General features: G+C 54.5%; 1 protein-coding gene across 4 annotated transcripts in view; it reads right to left on the bottom strand.

The window, feature by feature from the left end:
- TTLL1 (TTL family tubulin polyglutamylase complex subunit L1) overlaps positions 1-26,791 on the bottom strand; it is a 30,496-nt gene extending 3,705 nt beyond the window's left edge. Inside the window, exons 1-12 of one of the 4 annotated variants that reach the window (XM_070506762.1) lie at positions 26,638-26,774; positions 24,054-24,085; positions 22,603-22,674; positions 21,668-21,740; positions 18,939-19,055; positions 12,283-12,491; positions 11,395-11,575; positions 10,410-10,544; positions 9,681-9,789; positions 5,971-6,114; positions 2,886-2,972; positions 793-956 (exon numbers count right to left, since the gene is read on the bottom strand). In XM_070506762.1, coding sequence (XP_070362863.1) covers positions 793-956; positions 2,886-2,972; positions 5,971-6,114; positions 9,681-9,789; positions 10,410-10,544; positions 11,395-11,575; positions 12,283-12,491; positions 18,939-19,051 — 1,142 coding nt within the window. In that variant the 5' untranslated portion in view covers positions 19,052-19,055; positions 21,668-21,740; positions 22,603-22,674; positions 24,054-24,085; positions 26,638-26,774. Of the gene's footprint in view, positions 1-792; positions 957-2,885; positions 2,973-5,970; positions 6,115-9,680; positions 9,790-10,409; positions 10,545-11,394; positions 11,576-12,282; positions 12,492-18,938; positions 19,056-21,667; positions 21,741-22,602; positions 22,675-24,053; positions 24,086-26,405; positions 26,582-26,637 lie in introns of those variants that run through there. The other 3 variants (XM_070506763.1, XM_014864402.3, XM_014864403.3) reach the window with 3 other exon arrangements.
- Between the last annotated feature and the right edge of the window lie 217 nt (positions 26,792-27,008).

Raw genomic sequence — 27,008 nt, 5'->3', positions numbered from 1 at the left:
CTTCCCCGCTCGTTCCCTAGTACCCGACCCCAACAACCCTCGCCGGCTGGGACCTGCAGTCGCCTCTGCCCTCTCTCTCCCTCCCCGCCCTTCTCTCTTGCCTTCCTCCCTGCCTGGCAGCCCCCAGCCCCGGTCACTTCCACCCCTCTGCCTACTCTGTGCCCAGCCCGCGCAGCTGGACGTGGCTGGAGAAAACAATCAACCATGCTGGCTGGTGGCACTTGAAGTTCACAGCCAAGGCCCTTGGAGGCCCCGAGTGCTGCCTGGAGGCGGTGCACGCTTCCCTTGGGAATTCACCTCCCACCCTCCCCGTGCATCAACACCGCACACAGCAGAGGCAGGTGAGGAGGCCAAGTGTGGGCTCTGAAGCTCCAGTCCCCAGGCCAGCAGCACCTACAGCTGTGAGCCTGGGATCTGTGTGTGCGAAGTTCACTACTCTGCCCTTTGTTTTTTTAAACTGTTAAATGAAACGCACATCTTTACTTTTACAGAAGCAGGCAGTGTGGGTGAAGAGAAGTCATGTACCTCTCCTGCTGCGCCTTCGCCTGGGCCTGGCGCGGAGAGAGTGCTTCCTAACATTTACATTAACATAGCAGAAGACGAGACAAAGGCCTGGTTTAGCGCCCAAACGCTTTCCTGCTGCAACACAATCTGTCCCATAACATCATGAATAAATGAAATACTCTGCTCAAATAAGGAGAGTCCGCATACAGCCAGAAAAATCCACGTTGGGCCTTGGTACCCCCAATCTGAAACACACAAGGACAACAGCACAGCCACACACACACTTACAGAATTTCATAATTGCCAAGAACTTCCTTTGGGGGTGACTTGTTCCATTTACAGTCTGGAATTTCGCCATTGGGGACTGCAATATTGAGGGTGTCGTTAATCAGGTTGTACTTGAGGATCCGATCGTTGGCGGTGCTGGAGGTGAGAGATGGGGACGCATTAACCTATGAGAGGAAAGAAACCACATCCTTCACTTGGGACACGTATTCCGTTGGAGGGAAAACATGCACTGCGGGAGAAAATGCTGCCTCCCACGTACTCTGGGTGGAGCTGTCAATTCAAACTGTTCGTTAATATTCAATACCTTCAGCAAGCATTGTGTGATCTACATTTATGAGCTCTTAGATGAAATATAAACAATATTTAAAGACAGGATTAGGATTAGGATCTCCAATCAGTCATCACACAAACAATAATCCCAGGTCAATGTACATCACAAACATAATTTCAGTGTCCACCTGGGTGAGCAGCTCTGTCCTAAGGACCACAAGCTGCCCAGAGCTTTGCTGGAGTCAGGGAACCAAATGCCCCTGACCTGGCAGCACCGTGGGGCTGAGGAAAAGGTAATGGGCCCCTTTTTGGCCAAGACAGTAATACCTCACCAAGAAAGCAATATTCTGACCCAACTGAGGAACCCATCCAATAAGTGGGAAGTTAGTCTCCTAAGGCCCCAGAGGAGCTGAGTGATGTCACCCAAATCCACATGTTAAAACGTAGACATGTACCCCGTGGAGAGCCCCGCAGGCCCCAGGGCAGCTCCTGTTTTCTCTGTTTCGGGCACCGGTGACGGACTGTGCTGAGCCGTTCTCTAGGCCGTGGGAGAGCAGGCAGCCAGTGTGCACACCGCCCAGCTTTCTCCCAAACAGCCAGGCTGTGTGCTGCCAGCAGGGTCTCTAATGTGAACGGTGACAGGGCTGTGAGGACCTCAGGTGCCCTTGAAATTACCAGTGCAGTATATCATGACACCAAAATTCCTATCACGAATCTGCTAAAATAAGATCTGTTACGACGTGAGAACCATTGCTCACAATTAAGGCCCTAGCTCACCAAGGAAAGCTTGGCTTCCATTCAAATCACTCTCTTTAAGATGGAAGAAAAGAAAACAAGAATCTTCTATAGCCATCTGTGGGTCGCCCTCTATATGTGTACCTGCCTACGCCCTGCACCCACACCTCCGGCAGGACGACACGTCAGTAACCTGGAAAACACTGTGACAGAGCACAGCTCGCTCTCTGACAAGCTGGCTCCCCAGAGTTTCCTGAAGGGGTTCCCAGTGACCTTCTGTACAAGGGACCTCTCACTACGAGCTGCTCTTGAGACCCAGCTTTCCCTTCTTGAACTGGGACCAAGCTAAAGAGCCCGAGCCGTGCACCTCTGCGTGAGCGTGGTCAGAAGACGGTGCTCAGAGGCACACGCAGGGAGGCGAACCGGCCAAACCGGCCTTCATCCCCACAGCCAGCCCGACCCTGTGGCCCCACAGAGCCTGAGTTCTCCTCCTGGCTGCAGAGCAAGGCAGCGTGACCCCTACGGGGGGCTCCGCGGCCGGGCCTCAGACGGGTGTGCCGGCGCCCACTGTCACTGAGGCAGTGTCATGTGGCTTGTCACCAAGAAAGGACACCTGGCTGTTTCTAGAACAGCCACCACTACATTCCGTCTATGCCTTGAAACAGGTAGATGAATCCACTTCCAAACTCTACCTTCATCCAAAGAAGATAACGTCCCTTATCTCTGGACAGTGTGCCACCGCTTCCCAAGGGGTTCTGGGTCTGTGAGCCCTTTCCTGAGTGGGAACAATGTCCCCCAGGAGAGCAGGGCAGCGGCTCTGGGGCACAGACTCGCCGGAAGCACCCTGGAGCCCTGGGGCATCCTCCGTGGGAGAGGGAGACGGCTCCTGCTCTGGGGGCTGGGCTCACCAGAGGTGAGAGACGGGGAGGGTGCTCATTTTTGAACCATCAGCCAACTGTTAAACCTGAACGTCTGTCCGGGTCACATTTCAGAAACTCCTCTGCCCCAGCCCTGCCGCCCGGCCAGAGGACAGGGGGCCTGCGGAGCGGCAGCAGGGCGGGGCAGCGGGAGGGCAGTGGGGACGTTACCTCAATCAGCCAGGGCTTCAGCTTGTCGTCTATGATGATGTCGTAGCCGTAGCACTCGAAGCAGTGCTTGTCGTTGTTCATCACCGGCTGCGGGGAGAGGGACCCGCAGTCATGCAGCCCAGCCGAGACCAACGTCTCTGACACACAGGATGTTATAGCAGCGGGACCCCCTCACGGTTGGGACGGGCTGCATCTCGCTTTTAGGACCAGTGGCTGCCAACCTCCAGCCCAACACTTCCTCCCTTCCTTCCTCTGTGCCTCTTCCAGGGCTCAGGGAAAGCTCCTCGGTCCTGGAAAGGGCACTGATGAAGCGCCACTGGGTCTCCAGCCCTCATGCATCAGGGGCTGGATGACCAGCCGTGAATGTCTTCATCAGCACGGGACTGTCCTCGGGTGGACAGAGTCCAGCCCCCAGCCTGGGACCTGGAGGTGAGGGGCTGTGCAGCCTCATCATAAACGCACACCCGTCCGCCAGGCTGCTGGTCCCTTCTCAGGCCCTTGGCACGTGGGCTGCCAGATTATGAACCTCTGTTCTCTGTGACAGAGTCAATCCCTTTACATAAAATTTTTGTATTTTCTTTTAAATTTTCAATTCCATTTCATAAACTGTTCTCTAAGTGCATAAACCCACCAGCCACTTGCTTACAATGCAGATTCCCGGGCCTACCCAGGCTGCCTGATTAAAACCTGCGGGAGAGGCCCAGCAAGCAGCAGTTCCAATGCTCCCAGGATTCTTGTGCACCCCACAGTGAGGGACAACACAGACACGAGAGTGAGGCGTTCTTATGTGCCAGCGGCATGCGGACTCTACTTAAAACACTGGATGTAGAGCTGGAAACTCCTAAGGGGAGCTGGCCCAGTCCAGCCCTCTCACTCCCTGAGGGGGGAAACCAGACCGGGGTTGGGGAGCTGTTTCATCACGTGGTTTATGGAATCGCACTCTCACTAAAAGCCTGGTGTCCCAACCCCAGCCAGCACACACATGACACTCTCCCAGGAAGCCTCTGCTGCTCAGGAGGTTGCTAACCATTCTGTCACCCCAAACTCCACCGGCCCCAGCCCTCTGGCTCCCTGCTCCCCCATCCTGCCCCGTGTTCTGGGCCCGGGCCCTCCCACGTGGAGCACCCTCCCGTCCCGCTCCAGCCCACCCCACGCGTGGCTGCAGGCACCTGCTCCCCTGCCCGCCTCTCCCCTAGATTCTCGGAAGGCCTGGTAGAAACAGGGTGCCTGAATATTTGCTAAGTGAATAAAAACTAAATAAATAAATTTCTGCTCCCAATACCCTCGGAGCCCTAGAAATCCAGCAGCTTCTCAGCCCCGGAGGCTGAGGTCCAGGAGGAGACAGATGTTCAGAGGCACCTGCCAGAGGACCCAGCCGTGAGACAGGCGAGAGCTGGGGCCAGAACATAGCTTTTCTTGATTAAATAGCCGAAGATTTCTCAAAGCTCTGCCAACACAGGGCAAACTAAAGCGGGCCAGGAAGGGGGGAAGAGCTGGGTCGACCAGGCATGAAGATGCCCAGGATCACGTGTCGACAGACGCCGGCATTTACCTCTCCCACCTTCAGCTAACCTCTGCACAGCGTGTTCACACAACCACCCTGTGACACGGGCATCAAGATCCCCAAGCCACAGAGGAGGCCGCTGAGAAGCCGAGAGTAGAGGCTCTGGTGCAAAGTCGCCAGTCGGCACATGGCGAGGCCCAGCTTGAAATCTCACCTGAGCCCAGAACGCCTTGCTCACTCCCCACCGAGACCCCCACAAGCCATCGAGGCACAGGTGGCCTCTGTGGGGTCAGACACATGAAACGCAGCCCCTAAGCCGTATGTCCAGTTAACTGGATTAACTAGATCCTGGGGTTTTTCCCTTCAAATCCTCCCTGGGAATGAAAGCATGCAGAGCTGACGGGGCACTCTGTGAAAGGGGAAGAGCCTCAACTCGAGACACAGGAAAGTCAAGACGCCGCCAGAAGTGGCACCTCCCTCTGTCTGTAATTTTCTTTACACAGCTGATTCCACAAAGCTTTCCACACACATACGGGGGAATCAGTTTAAGTGGGCGTTTCCAAAGGTGGAACTGGGAGGAGGGCCTTTAGCTGCCACTGAGAGGGTTTCATGTAAATATTTTCACTTGCATCTCCACGCCGCCAAACCCACATCACACTTACTCCTGAGCAACAATATCACACGTTTCTGACTCTGTGGAGTGAAGCTTTTGTCATGGCCCTCAGCTCCGAGTGTGGGGGACACCCATGGCAGTCCGGCCTTGGTTTTTTGTTTCGCCTTGGTGGTGATTCTTTAAGTTTTTGAAGTTTGAGAAAGCACCTTTGTTAAAAGAATGGGAAGCACCCCCCTCCCCCCCCCCACACACACACACTCCACGGGGACGTGTCACTGACTGTCTGGGCCCAGGCCATGTGTCCTCAGGTCCTGCCCGGGGGCTGTCTGTTAGGAGCCCCCTCAGCAGGCCTGGGCCTGACGCCTGCCCCTCCACGTCCTCTCCCCAGGGCCTGAGCCTCCGTTTCGCTTGAGTCATTGGGTGGCGAACACTCAAGGAAGCACTGAGAAGGCGCCCGCACGCTGGTGCCCAAGGGCTGATGCCTTTCCTTTACCTCGAGAACAGATGCACACCTGCCTCGGAACAGTAAGACACACCAGACAAAACTACAGCCCGGCGACAGAGCTGAGACTAGGGCTAAAAGGAGGGGAGGATCTGTGCAGCCCCTACTGTCCACAGACAAGGGGGCAGCTGAGCGTCCATCTGCAAAACGGCAGCTCACGCCAAAACGTGCATCATCGAGTCAAGGGCACAGAAGAGCAGACAAGGACGTCAAGAGGGCTCTGCCTCTCCGCAGCGGGCCCAGCTCCCGGCGACCCTGGGCAGCACCTGGCTAGAAGCCGGGCCCTCTCTCCTGAAACTGCCTCAGCCTCTGGCAGACACGGAGGAGGTGAGACCGTGAAAACAGGTATTTTTAGCAAAAGAGCAACAAGCACCCCCAACTCCCAAACACTCATCGGCTTTGTGCTTTCTGCTTCGCTCTCAGCTCCAGGCTCCCGGCCCTCTCCCCTCGCGCTGCTGGAACTCACCGCCACGGCCTTCAGGGACTGCACGATGATCCAGTGGATCTCGTCGAACAGCTTGCTGGTCACCTCCTTGCCACGGGTGCTCTCCAGGTAGAGCCGCAGGTTGTTCACTGTCCACTTGCCCCCATGGATGTGGTTGTAGTCCTCCTGGGAATGAAAAGGGGGCGGGGGCCCAGGCAATGCACCCTGAGGAATCCAGCGCTTGCCCTTCATGCTTGAACATTTCCCGCGTGCCTCTCCTGTGGGGCTGGCCCCCAGCAACAACGCAGACAGGCCCCTGCCCCAGGGAGGTTGGGTCTCCTACACATACATGTTTTTCAAATACTCAGCTCTGTCGGATTCTCACAATTAATAATTCATACTCTGCAGCGCCTGCTGGGGAGCGCCACCCAGAGCTCCTTCAAGACCCAGGCACTCATTCTTCCAACTAAGACTCCTCAGGGAGCTGCCCTTGACTAAAGGGAGCCGCCTGTTCCAAGGCTGCACCCTCCCCAGGCAGCCCACAGCCTGTGACAGGTTGATGTCAGGCTATCAGCCCCTGCCTCCATCTGATGGCTCTGCAGGGCCACCCAGCTCCAGAGGGCCCTGGTGTCGCCTGGGGCCTCTGCCATAGCTGCGTCCCCCTCCCCGTGTGCTCCTAGCATGGAGCCCCCATAAACCTGCACACTCATCTCTGCCTCCGAGTCTGCTTCCTAGAGAAGCCAAGCTGAGACCCTGTGCCAGGCACGTGACCCCCCTCATACCGTCCCAGCCTCGGGTCCACGTCCCAGCCTCAGGTAAGAAGATGTAGGCTCGGTGGCGGTGGGGGCGGGGGGGGGGGGGGGGGGTGGGTCACGTCACTTGCCCATCTTCCATCCCAGCTGTGCTGGAGCTGGGACCCGAGCCCAGGTTTTGTGACACCAGTGCACTGCTCTTTCTACCTCTCTGTCCTTGAACATTAATCCTCCACTCACTGCCTCTTCCGGAGGCAAGAAGCCGGAAGATGCTGAGGTGTATGACAATGTTACGGGACTGGGATTCCATTTTCTAAGTAGAAAGTTGAGAACTGTGAACTAAAACGAACCAGCCTAATAGCAAACACACGCCACTGACTCAAAGCTGACTGATTTCATATAAAAACAGAGAAATGAACCATATTTTTAAAGAATACCTTTTCAAGGTCAGAGACAAATTCCTTTTACACATCAATTTTTACTTAAATACCTTAAAAGATGAGGTGCTCGAGCTTGTTCACCTCAAATGTACTCTCAAATAACTCAGTGTTTATAACCCTGATCAAAGGACCATCAGAAGTTACAGGAAAAACCAGGTTAACTGCCCCCAGAAACCTTCCTTTTTCCAGTCACAGGTGCGCTTTACTATCAAGAAAAGCTCATGTTTACTTACAAAAAGTATACACCAAGGCCAAACACCATCTTACGCACCGTCTTAGGTATAAAAAGCAAGTAAACATCTCCTGCTGTGCAGCCTGTGGAACATTATTTTATCAGATTTATTTCAAAACGTTCTATCAAATCAGTCTGCAAACATCGCCCATTCTGGGATGCAGCCTGCTCCTTCCACCCCTCTCTCTGCCCGCTGAAGCCGTGTCCTCTGCTGCCGGGAAACCCTCGGCAGTCAGGACCCGCCCTGCCTCCTGGGCCGCGCCCGACCCCTGCTGCACCCCCACTGCAGGACCAAGTCCTCTGCTGTTGCCTCCCCTGCTGCCTCTGAGCTTCCCGAGGGCAGGGCAGCGCTGCATCCCCTGGGCTCTGCCCCCGGGCGCGGGGCGGTGCTCCACCAGGCCCAGGCCGCACCCACAGCCGTTGGCTGCTCCACAGCATTTCAGGCTTCAACACGACTCCTGCTCTTTCCGCAGTTCTCAATTAGAGGCACGTGAAGCTTTCTTTCACTCACGGTTCAAACTTCGGTTTCTCGGAGTAAGCCCCTTCTCACAGCAAACAGAGAAGCAGTTACAAGTAGGACCAATGAGGACAGTCCTGCCTCTTCTACCACAACATGGAGACAGCAAGCTTAACTGCCGCCTTTTGCTCGCTCCTTCGGTGGATTTCTAGAAAACGGCTTCTGTTCCTTACTGATGGAAACAGACCCAGCTGACTGGTGGCCTGAGAAGCCCCATCAGACGGAACCCTCCCAAGGTCAGTCTGGCGGCCCAGGTCAAAGGGTCTTGGCAGGCTAACGTACTCTGCACTGTCCTCAGGGACACCAGGTGGACTCAAGGTCTGTCACTGCCACTTCCCACCCATGCCGAGACTTCACTCAACATGCCACTTGGCTACAAAGGGTCTGACGTCACCACTCAGCCTTCTCTAAACAGCTGGCAAGTTTCGTGCTGCGTAACCTAAAGGATCACTTTCCCGATTCTTATGAATAAAGTCTGGGCTGGGTCATCCTTTCTCCTCTAACCTTAAATGTGACAATGATGCTCTCTCAGTTTCCTCTCAGGAAAACCTGATGGGCAGGTGAACCGGGGTTGGCCTCACACAGAAGACAGCTGTGGCCCTCAGTAAATGGCAGCCACTGTCATCTCATGACCAGCAAGGTAAACACCAGTGCTCCCGTTTGCAGACGAGGAGGGCCAGGGAGGCCGGGTGACTTGCTGAAGTCACAGAGAGGGTACGTGATGGATGAGAGGCTGAGTCCAGGCTGGTCTGACCAAACCCTTCAGTAGGTTACTCAGAAAAGCTTGTTTTCTATCAATATTTACTCTCTACTCAAATTATTACAAAGACCATGGTACTCAAAGCCTCCATTCAACCAAGACCCAAATAGAAGAGTCTTTCATAAAGAAATGAGACCTTCGGAACTTGTCTAGTTAGGATTAGATCAAAGCCCCAAAGCCTGCACAGAACCGACAAATGTCCCGTGGACTGGCCCTCGCTAGCCTCTCCAGGCACCTCTCACTCCACCACCCTCGCTCTAGGGGCTCCAGCCACCCTGACCTTCTTCCACCTCCTGCAATGCTCCTTCCTGCCACAGGGCCGTGGCACCCGCCATACTCTCCGCTAGAACGCTCCTTCCCACCTCCACCTGGGTAACCCCGTTCATACTTCAGGTCTCTGCTCAAGTACCACTTCTGCACAGAAGCCTTCTGCCACCACCTGGACCAGGGGACCCCCTCCATCATCCCACACTCTTCCAGATGTGCATTCCTACCTGCACAGCACGCATCTCAGTTTGCAATTACACACACTCATACAAATCATCAGTGTGATTATTTGATGAGCGTCTTCCCCCCATAGTCTCCAGGCCCCACGAGCGCAGGGACCAAGGTAGTCTTTGCCTATCATGCAGCCCCAGCACTTAGCACGGGAGCAACCAAAGCAGGGACTCAGTGAGGGTCTGTTGAGCGAATGAATGACTAAGCATGAGTCCTCTCGTGTAGTCCTCCCAACAACCCTATATGGTCACAATATTATCTCCTTCTACAAATGGAGAAACTGAGGCTCTGAGAGTCAAAGTAACTTGCCCAAGGCCACAGAACTAGAAAGGCAGGACTTGAACGTGGGGCTTTCTTTGTCCACATGCCCCACCCACACCCCTACCTCCACCCCAGGACACCACACCCGGTACTAGAGCCCCCACTCCTCATCAGGGCCAGAGTATCTTTACTGTCACTCCCGTACCCACCCTGCCCTCTGCAAACACAGAACAAGAAAGAAACCCGCAAGATCAGCCCCCGACCTCAGGCTCCAGCGAGAGGAGACGCTCACCCCGTGTTTCTGGATGGCGACGTTGGTGAGGTGGACGAACATGTTGTCCAGCTCGCTGGTGCTTGGCGTGTACTTGACGGTGCAGAAGCGGCAGAAGCCGAGCTTGTACCTGGGTGGGGATTCAGACGCCGTCACACCCGGGGGAGAAGCACAAACGTCCAGCACCTGGTTCTCAAAAAAGAGCTGCTTTTTTTGTTTTAAACTTTTAAAAGAGCTGCTTTTTAACTTTTTTCATGGATTTTTTAATAGCTTTATTAAGATAACATTCAGATGCCACATAACTCACCCCCCTAAAGTATACGACTCAGCGGTTTTTGGTATATTCACAGAGTCGGGCCACCATTACCACAATCAATTCTACAACATTTGGGTCACCCCCAAAAGAAACCCGGTGACAACCAGCAGTCGCTCCCCAACCCCAGTGCCGGGCAAACACCAATCTACTTCCTGTCTCCAGAGATTTGCCTATTCCGGGCATTTCACATAAACAGAATGATACCGTGTGTGGCCTTCTCTGTCTGGCTTCTTCCACCGAACACGTTGGCAAGGTTAGAAGAGCTGCTTTTATTTACAAGAGTGACGCTAGCACCAAGGTTAACCGCTCAACACCACCATGTGCCAGGCACCCCATGTGCGGAGTGCTTCGCTGACCCTCGTGGTGCTGGGGAGCACCGAGGGTCATGGCACAGCACAGTCTGAGGAAAGGAAACAGCGCTCCGGGGCTCTTACATGTAGCAGCGCAGCGGGCGGTACGTGGACACCAGCACGTACAGGCGCAGGTCGAACTTCCTCCCGCCGATGAGTAGGGGGTTGTTAATGTAGAGAGAGATCACATAGGCTTCCTTGGTGGACTGGGACACGAACCTGACGCGGCAGACACGGTCAAGATCAGACGCAAGACCAAAGGTGCTGAGTCGGCTGGGGATGAGCTCCTCGCCTCGGGTTAAGTGAGCGGCGGGCTCATCAGGGAGAAAACGAGGGTGAGGAGCATCCGGGGGGAGGAGCCCCCACCCTGGTGACAGAGCCAGCAGCTCCTGGGAACCCAGCAAGGAAGTGCTCCCCGGGCCTGAACCCCCGGGGCCTAGCACCTGCCATCTGACGTAAACACACTCCACCTGCCACTCCTCACAGGGCAAGGATCACAGCCTCCAAACCCCGGGGGAGACTTGGCCTGACCAGCGCCCAGCGCTGCTCCGACTGCTGGCTGCGCATGCTGACTGGTGATCGGCGCAGATTAACTCGGTCCGTGCCCACCTCACCTGCACCCTGTGCCATGCGGGTGGTGCTATTAGTGTCCCAAGTCTAACCAGATGAGGCATCTAAGAGTCTACACAACAAAACCTACTCAGACAGTAAGTGTCAGACAGGGATTCAAACGCAGGCACCCTGGGCCCAGGTCTTAAGCAGGCGCTTCTGGGCCTCAGAAACACCAGGACTGGCCGGGCCTCACACCAGCTTTCGGAACAAAGGGCGCCCGAGGCTCCCGGCTCCTGGACCTTACGCTGCTCGACCACCACTTCCCTCTGCCGCTCCCCTCGGGGAGAGTCTACAGCTGGGCCGCTACTGTAGCCACACGGCCTTGCCCTGCTGCCACGCGACAGCGACGTCCACCTAAGAGCAAGCGAGGGCCACCCAGTCCTCGGCCCAAAGACTGACGGGCGGCGCGAAGCTCTCAGCCAGGAGGCACACGGGGTGGGTGGCTCCCCACACTTACGAAGATGTCTTGCTGTCCCGGGACCACTTTTTGATCTGCGAGAGCTTGTTGATCAGAAAGATGCCCTTTCCCTGGGCTTTGCCGCAAGGTTTCATGATCCAGGTGCTGGAGGGGCTCTTCCTGAACTCCTCCACGAAGAGGTTGTAGTCGGCGGGCAGCATATAGGTGACCGGAACAAAGTCTGAAAGGGAGAGCAGAGGGGACAACGGTGAGCCAGCCCACCAGCGGCCATGAACAGAAAAACACGGCCACCACCTTTTCAGGGGCCGGCTTCACTGCCCCCCACCCCCAACCCAGCATCTACCAGAAAAGGACCTCTGTCGTTCAATTCCTGCACAACAAGGGAGCTTTCCTACCCGTGTGCTCAGCACTTGACAGGTCGGCACCATCTAATCCCCACACCGACCTGTCTATCATCATTCCCATTTATCAGACAAGGAAACTGAGGCCTAGAGAGGTGGGTTATATGATTTTTCTCGGGTATGTAAAGGGATTCTGAAACTATCCGACAGTCCAGATGGGACTGTCACCGGTCCCGTGGAACTGGTGACATGGACACGATGGAACAGGGACAGCCTTCTCCCTGCATATCACCAGACACAGTAATGATCCTTTGTGGCAGTTCGTAGCTCAGGCTGTGTTCCCCCCATGCTGAGCCCCGAGGACAGTCTGTCCCTCACATGCAGGCAGCACATTCCCAAGGCACTCATGGAAACAGCTTGAGGCCCCCCCATTCTGGAGACACTCGGAATGAACGAGGTGCCCGCCACAACTTGCACAGACTCCCACCCACCAGAGCCAACAGTCACCATCTTGGTGCCTCGTGCCACTGAAGTAAAAAACTCAACTATTTACTTAAAACTTGAGGCCAGTGAAAGAGGCACAAACCCAGATAGAGGTATTTCCCATTTTCATCTTTTTCTGCCAGGGGACTGCCTTCTTTCTCCAGCTCCTTCCTGTATCTTTTAATATTCTTCACCATCAGATCCTTCCGTGTCAGTTCGTAGTGGTTCGGAAAATGGTTGACTATTTGATCGTCGGAGAGCCGATAGCCCGTTTCGACACTAAAAACATTTCGGATGGTTTGCACACTCATCCTGAAAGAAAAGGATGAGCAAGAGGACAGCTCAGAGTATGTCCACGTGGTGGCAGCACTCGTCAAAGCCCAGGGGACTCTCGACCCGGAAGCGCGCTCCCTCAGAGCTGACCTGTTCCCCCAGCTCCTGGTGCAGGATGGTGTCCCGTGACCGGCTGTGACCTGAACCATCTGAGACACAGGCGGTTTTGATTCTGTACCCTGAACAGTTTCACTCTCTGGCACAGTAAATGCTCAATGTTTATTCATCAGTTACACCACTGATTGTTGATAACAAACTAATGAAAGACAGCCTCCTTCAGACTCTGAAGTCAGGAAACTCATTTACACAGTATTTGCACCCAAAGTCAGGAAGGACAAAGACCCCTTAAAACCAAAATCACAAGGTCATTCCCGGGCCCTGAGTCCACAGCCCACATTCCTAGAGAGACCTGTGACAGGCCAGCTGAACTGGCTGCACCCCATGGAAAGGGGGAGTTGTAAGAGAAATGCTCCAATCCTCTAAGGAGGCTAGTCTCCCTGCCACACCTATCCCTCCTCGCCAGTTCCAGAGGCGGGGAAGGAGCAGGAAGGACAGAAGGCTGGCACCAGCAAAGGAGCCAGAGTCACAAAACAAGGCGGGTCGTCATGTGGCCTCTCATTCCCCAGTCCCCATCCCGCCCCACCCCCATCCCACCCCACCGACCACAGGGCTTCTTTTCACTCCATGGTCATGAGAAGACAGGGATTATTATTAATTTTTTTTTACTATTTTGGAAAAGCTCAACCACATGCAAAAGTAGAGAGAAAAGTGTACCAGAACCCCATTACCCCACTTCAACAGCTGTCACACGCAGCCAGGCTTGTCGTGTCTGTACCCCACCTGCTCCCCACAGCACTGGCTTATCCTCAAGCAATTCCCAGACAGCACATCATCTCTTCCAAAAAATCCCTGTAAGGATCTCTAACAGTTAAGGCTTCCTTTTTTTAATTGTTGTTATTATTTTTCCCTGCTTTTTCTCCCCAAATCCCCCCAGTACATAGTTGTATATTCTAGTTGTAGGTCCTTCTAGTTGTGGCATGTGGGACGCCGCCTCAGCGCGGCCTGACGAGCGGTGCCATGTCCACACTCAGGATCCGAACCAGTGAAACCCCAGGCCACCGCAGCAGAGCGTGAGAACTCAACCACTCGGCCGCGGGGCTGGCCCCTGGGCTTCCTTTTTATATTGTACGATATCCTCTTTCATACTGTTACCACAACTGAAAAAAAGTAGCAGTAACTCCTGAAATCATCAAATGCTAGTCAGAGTTCAGATTTCCCTAATAAATATTTTTTACAGCTGGTGCAAATAAGGGCCGGAACTCCCGATTAATTGTTCTCTCTCACATCTCTTCTAATCAACACATTCTCCCGCTCTTCTTTTTTTTTTTTTAAGCTTTTATTTGCTGAAGACCCTGGGTCATCTGTCCTGTAGGTTCTCCCGGGCTCTGGGCTCCCCCGACTTCCTGTAACCTGTGAGGCAGACCCAGAGGCGGCAGGAGCTGCAGGTCAATTTCTGGGCAGGGCTGCGTCCTGGGTGGCGTGTACTGACACCAGCAGGCACCTGCAGCTGGTCAGTCACAGATGAGAAATATGATGCGACCCACAACCGAGAGCCACATAGGTAACTCTGAATTTCCCAGCAGCCACATTAAAACAAGACAAAAAAAGTTAAAATAGGTGAAAATAATTTTAATAGCGCTTATTTAATCCAATATGTCCAAAATATTATCATTTCAACATATAATCAATATGGAAGTTAGTGATGTGTAACTTTACACTTGCTTCTCCATGCTAAGTCCTCAAAACGTGGCGTGCATTTCACTGGACGGCACAGCCCCGCTGGAGCGGCACAGCGAAGCACGCGGGAGCCCGTGGCCAGCGGCCCCCACACCTGACAGACCTAGACCCTTATTTCGTTAGGGGTTGCAAAATGGTGATATTCTTTTTCATTCCTCCTTCATTTATGAGCGGGAATATTTCTACAAGGAGAAATTTCCCTTCATCAACAATTTAGATAACCCGAAAAATAGTTTATACAGGAAAGACTGAATAAAACGCTAGATTCTTTCATTTACTTACTCGTTTATCATTGAAATAAGGAGCTGATCCCTACCATTCTCAGATGTGTGACACGCTGTGTTCTGGGATCTATTACCGCAAAATAATTACCCCACTTAAGACAACCATTTTATTCTATCTCATAGTTTTGTGGGTCAAGAATTTGGGAAGGGCTCGGCTGAGCGTTCTTCTGCTCCAAGTGGTGGGACTAAGGTCACTGGGTGGCATTCAGCTGGCAGATGGGCTGGTCTGGAGGGTCCAAAAAGGCTTCATTCCCCTCTGGCACCCTGGTGGGCATGGCCAGAAGGCTGGGGGCAGCTGCCCCTCCCTGCACAGGCCTACACACAGCAAACAGTCCCGGGAGAGTCCGGCTGCTCACACAGCGGCTCAGGGCTCCTGGAGACGGTTCCCACAGAGGAGATGGAAGCTGCTAGTTTCTTAAGGCCTGGGCCACACACGTATCAGTTTCACCATATATCACAGGTCAAAGCAGTCACAGAGGCACCCAAATTCAAGGGGAGGGGACAAAGACTCCATTTCTACAGGGGAGTAGTGTTTAAAACTTTGTGGCCATTTTAATGTGCCACAAATTGTGAGTGGGTTTTGTTTTGTTTTGTTGCATTTTTATGAACTCACAAATTCAGACATATTTGATGAGTTTCAATCTGTTACAATTATTCCCACGGAAGCTCAAACTGTCCCCGTCTGGGGCAGAAGGAGCCCTCCAAGTCGTCTCCTGAGTCGTATTAAGGTGACTCCAGCAGTCCTCGACAACGTCCCTGCTCTCAGGTGTGACAAGGTGTTCCAAGCTCACCTTGTGCGTGTATTTCTTCCTGAGGCCTGGCACCGTCATTTCTCCAAGAAACAAGGGACCCTTCCAATGAATAAACATCCACCTACTGGGCAGACTGACTCTAAAATGGTCCCAATTCCCCACCCTTCTTGTTTCCATCCCACGTCATTTTGTAGCCACTCCCACCAGGAGGTGAAATCTATTTCTCCTTGAATTGGGGCGCACCTGATGCCTTGCTTGGGCCAAAAAGAATGCGGCAGATGTGATGTGGGTCACTTCTGAGACTGGCCCCGAAAGGCCTTGGGAGCTGCCACCCTCCCCCTTGGACCCTGCCACCCCCAGAGAACAAGCCCAGGCTCCTCGGCGGGAGGGATGAGAGGGATCTGTGGGGAGAAGCCCCTGCCGTCCTAGCCGAGGGCCTCCTAGACCAGCGGGGCCCAGCTGACCCACCAGCTGACAGCAGATGCCTGCACGAGCCCAGGTAGTGTCAGCTAAGTCTTGTTAGGCCAAAAGAACCACCCAGCCAAACCCACGAAACCACTCATAAAAAACGCTGTTTGACGCCCCTAAGTTTTGTAGTGTTCAAAACTCACCATCAATTTAGCAACAGACAACGAAGCCACCCGCTCTAGCACAGCCATTGTTCTCGCGTTTCTCGTTGCTTCTCCTTCCTGCCCAGATGCAGGCTGTTTTCTCACAGAATTTTTGCACAGAACACAAATTCAATTTCATAACATGCTTTTCCTCATATTTACTGTCATACAATTTTCCAAACTGCTGTATATTCATAGCAATTATTTTAATGGCTCCATCAGTTACGTATTTACTCTCCCAAAATGGTGAACATTTAGTTGTTTCTAATATCTTACCCTAACCTATTTCTTAAGAACTAACAGTAACATTTAGTGCTTAAAACAGGAGCTCTTGGGGCTGGCCCCGTGGCCAAGTTCGTGCGCTCGGCTGCAGGCGGCCCAGTGTTTCGTTGGTTCGAATCCTGGGCGCAGACATGGCACTGCTCATCAAACCACGCTGAGGCAGGGTCCCACATGCCACAACTAGAAAGGACCCACAACGAAGAATATACAACTATGTACCGGGGGGCTTTGGGGAGAAAAAGGAAAAAAAAATAAAATCTTTAAAAAAAAAAAAAACAGGAGCTCTTAAGATATCAACTATCCAAAGTTATTATACTGCTTAGCTCTTTTCTTCCCTCTCTCATTGTCTCTCTTTTGTTAAGAATAGCTCCAGGGGCCAGCCCAGTGGTGTAGTGGTTAAGTTCATGCTCCACTCGGTGGCCCGGGGTTCGCCAGTTCGGATCCTGGGTGAGGACCTACATACCACTCATCAAGCCATGCTGTGGCAGGCATCCCACATACAAAAATAGAGACAGACTGCTACAGATGTTAGCTTAGGGCCAATCTTCCTCACCAAAAAAAAAAGAGAGCGACAGAAAGAACAGCTCCAAAATGCTTCCTATTTGGCATGAAGAAGACAGCACTCCACTCCTTCGCTGACCACTGATCACCTACTCAGAGAAGCCAACAGAACTGAGCATCTGCTGAGCCCGTGGCACAGAGCTGGGGATGCAAAGTGGTAAGTACAAAACATTGTCTTTTTTTTTGAGGAAGATTAGCCCTGAGCAAACATCTGCCGCCAATCCTCCTCTTTTTTGCTGAGGAGGACTGGCCCTGAGCTAACATCTATGCCCATCTTCCTCCATTTTATATGTGGGATGCCTGCCACAGCATGGCCTGCCAAGTGGTGCCATGTCCGCACCCGGGATCCGAACCCACGAACCCCAGGCCACCAAAGTGGAACGTGCACACTTAACTGCTGCGCCACCGCGCCAGCCCCCAAAACACTGCTTATCCAGCCTTTTCTTGCAGAGCTCTTATGAAACAGGGATCTGGATAAATTATTTCATTTGACCTCTGAGGAGTAAGAACATAAACTCAACGCCAAACCATATACCGGTGCTGGATTTCTCCATAAACGCTCTCCCCAGCGGCATTCCTGCTCCTGGCGAGAAATCAGTTGTGGTTCAAGCGCAGGGAACTCTAACTGCCGCTGGGAGCAAAGCAAGGGGCTCCCTCCTCTCCTGCTGGAGATGGAAGCTAGGTGCTGTCCACGTTATGCTGGGCTGCGTTGGGCGCTGGGGCTGCTGAGACAAGCCAGGCACGGTCCTCACTCTCAAGGGCTCACAGGAGCACGTAAGGAGGGACAGGCGGGGAAGTCACGAATCGTGGCACCCAGCACGTGCTGCGTGGCACCCCAATAAAGCAGTCCGGGAGCCTGCGAGAGCCACAGGTGGCTTCCGGGTCAGGCAGCACGCATGCTGGTGCACAATGGGCGGCAATGGCACACACTCATCACTGAGTGCCCACCCCATGCCGGGCACTGCTCCAAGCCCCATGCTACCCTGACTCACTCAGACCTCCGACAAGCGTATTTGCAAACAGAGCTCAAGTCCTCTGCTAACAGCCACCGAGACGGCGGTGGAGAAGCTCGGGGGTGCCACCCAGCATGACTCTTGCTCCAGGGCCTGGACACCCAGCCCCTGGATGCCCTGCGTCTCCCAAGGATGGGCTGGGAGGGGGCAGAAAGCACAGCACGTACGGAGGTGCAGAAGCAAGAAGGTCTCAGCAGGTCAACGGGGGAGAGTGTGCAGCCTGCTGCTTGGGGGGAGTGGGCTGGACAGAGGCCGGGACATCTCTCAGGGCAGCAGCAGGGAGAGTGAGTCTTAGGCAGCGGGGGAGATGTGCAGGGTGAAAAAGCCCCCAGAGACCCTGATGAGCTCCCACACCAGACGCCCCACCCCAAAGATTCACTGCAACGCTCTGGGCCCAGGAGCTGCAGAGGGTCTGGGATGGCAGAGGCAGCAAGCAGATTTATGTCTTGACAGGTAACCCTGCCGGAAGGCGGAGGCTGCCCTGAGGCAGGGACCCCTTCAGATGCTATGACTGTCACCCCGAGGGAGGGAGCAGACCAGGCCTGGACCCAGGACCTCATCCGGATGAAGTGGGGGAGGTGGGGCGGGGAGAGGAGTCTAAGACTCCCAGGTTCTTGGCCGGGTGGAGCCAATGCCAGAAGACCGCTTCTCTTTTCCTCGTCTAACTCACTTTCCAGTTGTTTTCTATTTAGTCTAACGAGCACCCTCGGCATACCAGAGGGAAGTGAAAGGAGGCACAGAGCCCTCTGCACAGTGCGCTTCCCAGCACGGAACTGACTGTGACAAACGTGACTGGGGGGAGGGGTGGGCTCTGGTTCCCCCCAAATTCCCACAGTGCTATGCCCCCTCGGCTGTGCGGAAACATGCCCGGACTTCTCCCCCAGGCTGACAAACAGCAGCGCTGGAACACTCCACAAGGTTGCGAACCGAGAGCTGGCTCGGCGTGTGCTCACAAAGTGCCCTGGGATGAAAAACATGTCATGGGAGGCACACGACGGCCTGGAGACCCCGACCTACCTCGGGGCACGCAGGCCTGCACAGGTGCAGTCTGCACTCTGGTGCTAGAAATAACACCACCCACGAACAGGCTTCAGGGAAACAATTGAATGTGGCTCTTTGTACTCACCAGTAAAAATTCCAGTCCTCGTTTTCTGTCACTTGGACCCATCCTCTCTTCTCAAAGTTATTTATCAGCACCGACTTCTCGATGTCAGTGACCCATTTCACTTTTCCTGCCATAATCCTGGAAGAGATCAGCTTAGCAGAGCTCTGAAACTTCCACAACCAACTCCCCCCATCCCAAAGGAATCCTGCAGACGTGCGAGCTTCCACCCTCACCCCAGCTCCACACACTCCCCGCAGTGGTCTCAGCCGGGGCAGACCGCCCCCAGGGGACACTGGCAACATCCAGACGCATTTCGTTTGTCACCACCCGGGATGGGGGATGCTTCTGGCACCCAGTGTGCAGAGGCCAGGGACGCTGCTCAACACCCTACAACGTACAGGAGGGCCCCCCGGGACCAAACATCCAGCGCAAAATGTCAGTTGTGCCAAGACTGAGAAATCCTGGTGGAGTGGGACAGAAAGGCAGCAATGAAATAAGCCCCAAGTTCTGTTTAATCGCAACTGTGACAGGAGCCACAGCAGGGAGGCACCTGGAGCTCCGAGGGCCGGGGGCAGCTGGCTCTGAGGGGGGACTCTGGAGCTGACTTCCGCTGGGTGGGCAGGCATACCTGTCCCCATGTGGGCCCCTCCCCCAGGAACGCCTACCTCCCTGCCTTCTCCCCACTTCGCTGCACTCTCTGTCAGTGTGGGTGATTTTTAAGCGTTTATCTGACCCCCTCACTCCCCTGTTTAATGACCTCCGTGGCTCCCCAGTGCACCTGAAATACGCAGACCCCTGGCCCTCACCTGCTTCTCCAGGTACATCTTAATGCCGCCTTCTCCTTCACCTGCTCTGTTCTTGCCACACTGGCCTTTTCTGCTCTCTTCCACCTCAGGGCCTTGGCATATGCTGGGTCTCGGCCTGCCGCTCTCCCCCTCCCTCGCTGCCTGGCTAAGTTACTGCCCATTCATCTATCTGCCAGCGAAGGAATGTCCCTTCCTCCACAAAACCCCAACTCCCCAGACCGGGCGCACAGCTCCTCGGCACCCCTGCAGCCCTGCCCCTGCTTCAGGGTGGAGCTGGCTTCCTTCCTCACTGCCTTGTGCCCCTCGCCTAGCACGGTGCCTGGCCTGCAACATGCTCAATGCAGACAGACTGGCTGCAGTCCCAGGCCTGTCAGAACCACGTGTGACGTCGAGCAAGTTACCTGACCTCTCTGGACCTTAGTTTCCTGCTATGAAAAGTCTGGTTTCCAAACAGCTCGGGCGGGTAGCGTGGGATCCCAGGCCCCCAGCCCAGTTCCAGCCAGAGCAGCTTACATATGGTAATATCGGTATGCAATTTCATCTGAAGGCTCCTGCGCCAACCAGCTTGGAAGCCAGGGGACCTGAGGGCCGTTTGCAGATGGAGGCGCCTCCTCTGTGGATGGGCATAGCTTCCCTTTTGGGGCAGCTTGATAGTCAGAAAAGGCGTCGGATGTGGGGATGACCCCACGCACACCCTCCTCAGAAGAGGGAAAGAGAGGCACTCCAGGGACAACATCCACCAGGTGGAGCCCAGGGTACTTCCACACAATGTCAGCCCGCCCCCTCCTCACCCCGAAACCCCCAGCAAGGCTGGCAGTGTCAAAGAGGTGGGACTGTGGTAGTACAGGTCCACGGCTGGGGTTTGAGGCCCAGCTCCACCACTCACAGCTGTGTGACTCTGGGCAAGGTACTTAACCTCTCTGAACTTTCGTTTCCTCATTTGCAAAATGGGGATAACAACAGTATCTACCCACCTCGTGGGGTTATGGTGAGCATTAAGTGAGTGAACACACGGACAGCACTGGGAGCTGCGCCTGGCACAGAAAGCACTCAAGCAACACCTGATATCATCATCATCTTCCCCATTTTACGGATGAGGAAGCTGAGGCTCAAAGGCCAGGGGCCTGTGTAAGAACCAGACCGAAGGGAGTCATGGTGCCTTGATTCAAGCCTAGGGTGACCCCACCCTAGCGTCCACTCTCCCCACACAGCCCACGGCTTCCGTCCGTGAGCCCGGCCTTCCTCAGGACGAGGACGACACCCACAGGGGCGAGGTGAGGGACAAAGGGACTGCTCTCTGCGAACTATGAGGTGCCATGTGACAACCAGATAAGGTGAACTGATCGGTCAGGATCGGCGTGGAGCCAGCACCCCCATGGGAATGAGGGCAGAAGCCCCGCAGCAGCTGGACCCTCACGTGTGGGGACCACGTGCCCCCGCAGGGCAGCGAATCCACGGGCCTCACTGGTGTGCACACGTCACGGCCGACCGCCGAGGGGTCCCCTTCCTCTCCGACTTCAGCCTGCAGAGCCCGCGTCCCTGCTGAACCCTGCTCGTGTTCTGCCCTTAGAGGCCACCGCAGACTCGGCGTTCGGGTGAGAACCGCGCCCCAGCCTGGCCTCGCCCGCACCACCCACACGCTGCGCTTCAAACACATCTCACCGGGCGGCCTCACGCAGCCGCTGACCAGCCTGGGGACGACGGCAGAGGCAAGGGCAACAACGTAAACACCCAAGGGCGGGGCCTCCGCCTGTACCACGCTTTAACGATCACAAACGCTTCCAGGGCTGCGCCCCAACCCAATGGGGCAGATGGGGCCAATATCTCAGCCCCCTTTAGGAGCAGGAAACGGGGCCTCCGAGGGGTGAGCTCCTCTCCCTGGCCCCAATGCCCTCTCAGGGTGTGGCCAGACGGTCACGGAGGAGGCCCCCCAGCTGGACCTACCATAGGCACTTATGGAGCCCGCGCGACGTCCAACTTCTCTTCAGTTTCCCTCACTCCTGCCGTGGGTCCTTCCCTAAAAGAAAATTAATACAAGATGAAATGTGCGCAGCACAAGACCAACAGACACTCAGCTTCAGGAACGCGGCAAATCAGGACCAGCCAGAGGATTCGGGGGGAGGGGCCTTCAGTTTACCCAGAAGATGCCCGCAGATTCTCCTCTGGCTGCAAGAAACACTTCTGAATTCTTTTACTTATTAACTCCTGCCAACCTTTTCGAGCTGCCACGCCACCCCTTGGCCTCAGTCACCCGCTGCTTTGGTGGGACTCGATGACTTCCTTGCTGTTCTGGACACACATAACCCTCTCCCACCTGCCAGCCTGTACCCACGCCGTTCCCTCCCATGAAAGGCCTTTCTCGATGCTTCTTATCCAACTCCACCAACCACGTGAGCAAGGCACAGTTCACAGGCCACTTCCCCAGGGAGCCATTCTCATCCACTGGCTGGAATTCACGTTTCCCCCCAGGAACCCTCTGGCTGCCTCCCCCAGTCTTCGGGCGCTCAGAACTCCCCACCTGGCATGTTAGTCCTCTGGGTGCGTCCCTCCTACAGATGCAGGAGGGCGGGGCTCTCCCAGTCGCCCGTTTCCCTCTCCTCCCGCTGATTCTAGATTTAAGTGCGAGCATTTGCAGCAAACCCCCTAGTCCATGTGCCCACCCTACGAGCTCCAGCACCGAGCCCACGGGTACATGAGAGGCAAGCCATGACCACATATTGCGTGAGTGCATGCGTGGGCAAGAGCAGAAATCCTCGAGGGCAGTCCTCTGAACCTGACTCTTCACTTGCAACTGTCCCTTGCTTGGAAATGTTATGGGTTGAACTGTGTCCCCCAAAAAGACACATTGAAGTCCCAACCCTGGTCCCTGTAAATGTGACCTTATTCGGAAGTGGGCTCTTCATGGTTAAGATGAGGTCATTCAGGTGGACCCTAATCCAATGACAGGTGTCCTGATAAGAAGGAAACAGAGAGAGAGACACACACATGCAGAAAACACCATGTGAAGACACAGGGACACACAGTCACAGAGGGAAGGTGGCCATGTGAAGATGGAGGCAGAGACAGAAGTGATGCTGCCACAAACCAAGAAATGCCTGGGGCCAGGAGGCAAGCGCTCCTCCCCTGGATTCTCCAGAGGGAGTGCGGCCCACGAGCACCTCGACTTCAGACTCTGGCCTCACTGCGCCACCAGCTGTGGCACTTGTTACTGCAGCCCTAGGAAACCACGAGATGTAATCATCCTAAACTCTAGGGAAAAAGAAGACTGAGAAATGTATGCCTACAAAGAGTTTTAAATATATATGTGGGAGACAGAGCACAGTAAAGTGATGAGCAAGAGGACAAGATAGTCATCTGCGGTTTAAAAAAAAAAAGAAAGGAAGACATGAACTAAGGCCACCTCTCCTTTCAAGAGACATGGGACCTCTTTTCAGAAATGTGCCAAAACCACCCCCAAGCACCAATGATGAGGCAGCCCCGGGAAGAGCCAGAGGAGGGCCAGCGGCTTGCTCCACAGCTGACCCTTGGAGGACCCGGTTCATTTCCAGTGCCGACATGCCTGAGCCTCAAATACTGGCGAGTTCTCTCGGGGCCTCCACCTCCTGTCACACAAATGGGGATGAGAACAGCAGCTCCTCTGCAGGCTCGCTGGGATTGCTGCAAGGTTGTCTGGGGGACGCACAGCAGGTCCCCCAAACAGGTGACGGATATGAAACAAGTACATCGGGCAGAAAGAGCTGAAGCTCTTCCCGACTCAGCAGCGCACCCTCCTCCACTCCAGCCCCTCTTACAGGCAGCCCGCCAGGCTGCTGGCCGGGGCTGGAGAGCAACCTGCCCTCACAGAGGAAGTAATCACATGTTTATATTTTCATCAAAACAACAGCCACCACTTAGTAAGCACTGGGACGTGTCGGGCACGGGGTCGGGCAGTTCGCGCACATCCTCCTCTAAGATGTATGTTTCTGTGGCTCACGTGATGCCGTGGGGCAGGCAGTCGTCCCATCTGTCAATGGGGAAAGTGGGGCTTGGACACTAAGAGGCTGTGACCTGTTACACCTACACCGCCTCCCTCCCACACAACGTATCAACCGTCAGTGTATACGTGTCTCCCGCCTCAGACTCCAACCTCCCGCAGGGCAGGGGGTGGGCTGACTCATCTGTCCCCCAGCACCCAGCTGGGGCCAGCGCAGGAAGGGGGCTCAGAAATCGTCTGCAGAACAGACACATGAACCAGCTGGGCCATCCCCACAGTACAGAAGCCCGAGCTGACTCCTTCCCAGCCCTGAGAAATACTAAGCCCTCTTCCTTAGAGAAGTAAATAAACAGATACCTGATGCCAGATTGTTTTCCCGTCACCTCCTCCTAAAACAGAAAAAAAAAAAAAGGAAGGTTAACAGTAGTATGTAATGAACTTGAAATGTCACATCCCTACTGGTTCGCATGAACTGATGCATCTGAATTTTAAGCTCTCAAAGCTAAGCATCAGGAAAACAGACTGATGTGCTGATCTTTATGCTGCTCACAGCTCGAAATCGCAGTGGGCTGTCACCACCCGAGGTATGTCAGCCGCAGAAAGCCATCCTGAAACCAGACAGTTGCAAAACACAATGTGGGTCCCATTCCTGGGGCAAGTGGGCAGGATCTTCACAAGCTCGAGCACAAGCTACCACAGGGGCAGCCCTGGGTGTCTAGGCCATCTGTGGTCTAGCTTCTATCCGTCCACTCAGCATTGACAGCCACTCTGTGCCGGGCCCACGACAGGAGACACAGAGCTGCCCGGGACGAGGTGCTCCGGGACAGTCCTGATCCAGGCGAGGCAAGAGATACACTCAACAAGCTGTAAGGCCAGCGGCAAAGTGCTTTCACAACCCCACAAAGTTCAACTGTGACCCTGAGGAGCAAGTGACTATGAATTCAGTGCAGCACCAAATTGTGTCAGCTCTACACCAGAAGACTCCAGATCCACGCCTGCAATCCTGGACAACTGCAGGAGGACCAGACTGGTTTCCTTAGTGCCATCCTTACCCCCCTGCAACCCATTCTCCACCCAGAAGGCTGAACTCTTTACACACACAAAGCAAATCACGTCCCATCATGAGAGCAGAAACACTGTTCCACTTTATCTCCCGCTGAATCCTCAGCACCCAGGTCAGTGTCCAGTGATGGCAGGCGCTCAATCAATATTTGATGAATTAACAAAAATAAAGAAGTGAATTCCTTGCAAACTGGTGCAGCCACTATAGAAAACAGTATGGAGATTCCTCAAAAGATTAAAAATAGAACTACCATATGACCCAGCCATCCCGCTACTGGGCACCTATCCAAAGAGCTTGAAGTCAGCAATTCCAAAAGTCCTGTGCACCCCAATGTTTATTGCAGCATTTTTTACAATAGCCAAGACATGGAAGCAACCTAAGCGCCCATCAACAGATGATTGGATAAAGATGTGGTATATATACACAATGGAATACTACTCAGCCGTAAAAAAGAACAAAATTGTCCAATTTGCAACAACATGGATGGACCTTGAGGGTATTATGTTAAGTGAAATAAGCCAGATTGAGAAGGACAATCTCTGTATGACTCCATTCATATGAGGAATTTAAACTTGTAGACAAAGAGAACAGATTAGTGGCTACCAGGGGAAAGGTGGGGTGGGGGGGTGGGCAGAAAGCGTGAAGGGGTTGCACCTACAACACGACTGACAGACAATAATGTACAAGTGAAATTTCACAAGATTGTAACCTAACATTAACTCAATAAAAATTAAAATAAATAAATTTAAAAAAATAAAGAAGTGAATTCCTTCCAAACACAATCAAACAAGTGCTGTTTGTGCCCAGCAGTGAATCAGGCACGGCCCAGAGGCCTTGCACTTCGTGGAGTCACGACCACTCTCAGATGAAAGCCAGGACAACCTTTCGGGAGAAACAGCAAGCAGAGGAGTCATTTTCACACCTCTGGGTCCAGCCATCAGAAAACGGGAGCCCTTTCTGCTCCATCCCCACTACCCCAGACACTTCCATCACTGCAGTCTCAACAAAGTCCCAGCTAGGCCAAGATTCTAGGGCATCTGAACTGCTTTCCAGTTAACATTCTTTGAAAAGGAAAAAAGAGCCACCTTTAAATAAAATAATATAAACGATGACTTCACTTGGGCAGATGCATTCGTTGGCAGCTGTCTTGCCACTGTCCACCTCCCATTCCCACCAGGTGACAGCGCCATGCCCCCCGCGACCGTTTACCGGTGCTTCTAAGTCCCTGAGTGCAGAGCTGGGCCAATCTTTTTGTACTGCCAAAGCCCAGGGCTGAAATGTGCTCATTAAATGTTTCCTGAGCAAAGAACGCTTTGAAAACCCCAAACGGCTTACAACGGTAGGATACTCTCACTTTTAGAACTATCCACTCTAACGCCCCAGCTGCTCTACAGAGTGGAGGACCGTCTCCGCCCCGTCCCCTCTACCTGATGGGGAAAAGGGGGGGAATGCCTGGGTCCGGCGCCCCAGACAGAGGCGAGTAAGGCGGGAAAAACATATCTCCAGTCTCCCGCCCAGAGCTCTAGCCACAGGTACACTGCGCCCTGCAAGACGCCAACACAAAAAAGCAGACTGCAAATGAATGAAAAAGCCTAGGAACAATGAAATTCTGGGATATCCAACAATAAGAAGAAGAATGCAATTACAACTATCGGGAGGCACGCGGCAAATCATAGGAACTCGGAGGAAGAAGAGAGGCACAGTGGTCAGCACCAGCCTTCCCGGAGGACGCGGATCCGGCGAGCAGCATCTAAACCAAACGGTCGCGGCCGCGTAGACACTGGCGCCCACAACCGCTCGCGCATGCGCACTCGCCCCCCCCACGCACGGCCGCACCCTCCGCGCAGGAACGCGACGGCCTCGGCGGCGGGGCCTCACCTGAGGGCGCAGAGCGCCCAGGAGCGCCGAGCAGGGCGGCCCCACGCCGCGCCCCGGCCCCGCCTCCACCCCACTGCGGCGCCCCCAGAAGGACAACGCCCGCAGGCCGCGGCCCGGCCAGCCGCGCGCCGCGTTCGACTTCCGGGGCGGCGCCATGGCAACCAAAGACGCGGCGCCGGCGCGCGACCGCTTCCGGGGTCGGGCCTTCCCGGCCCGTGTCTACGCCCCGCGCCTGGGGAACTGCTGTGCCCCGGGCTGAGATCCTAGGAAGAGCCAGGCCGTCCACCCCCGAGCCTCGCAAACGTCCGGGCCCAGAAATGAGGTTGAGAGAGGGCACGGGGCGCGGGATCGAGCCTGACGGTGGGAGGCAG

This window comes from Equus asinus, chromosome 4, assembly GCF_041296235.1.
Source record: "Equus asinus isolate D_3611 breed Donkey chromosome 4, EquAss-T2T_v2, whole genome shotgun sequence".
In the NCBI taxonomy this organism is placed as follows: Eukaryota; Metazoa; Chordata; class Mammalia; order Perissodactyla; family Equidae; genus Equus; species Equus asinus.
The sequence above is the reverse complement of the archived record's forward strand: the minus strand, read 5'-3'. Positions and strand labels throughout refer to the sequence as shown.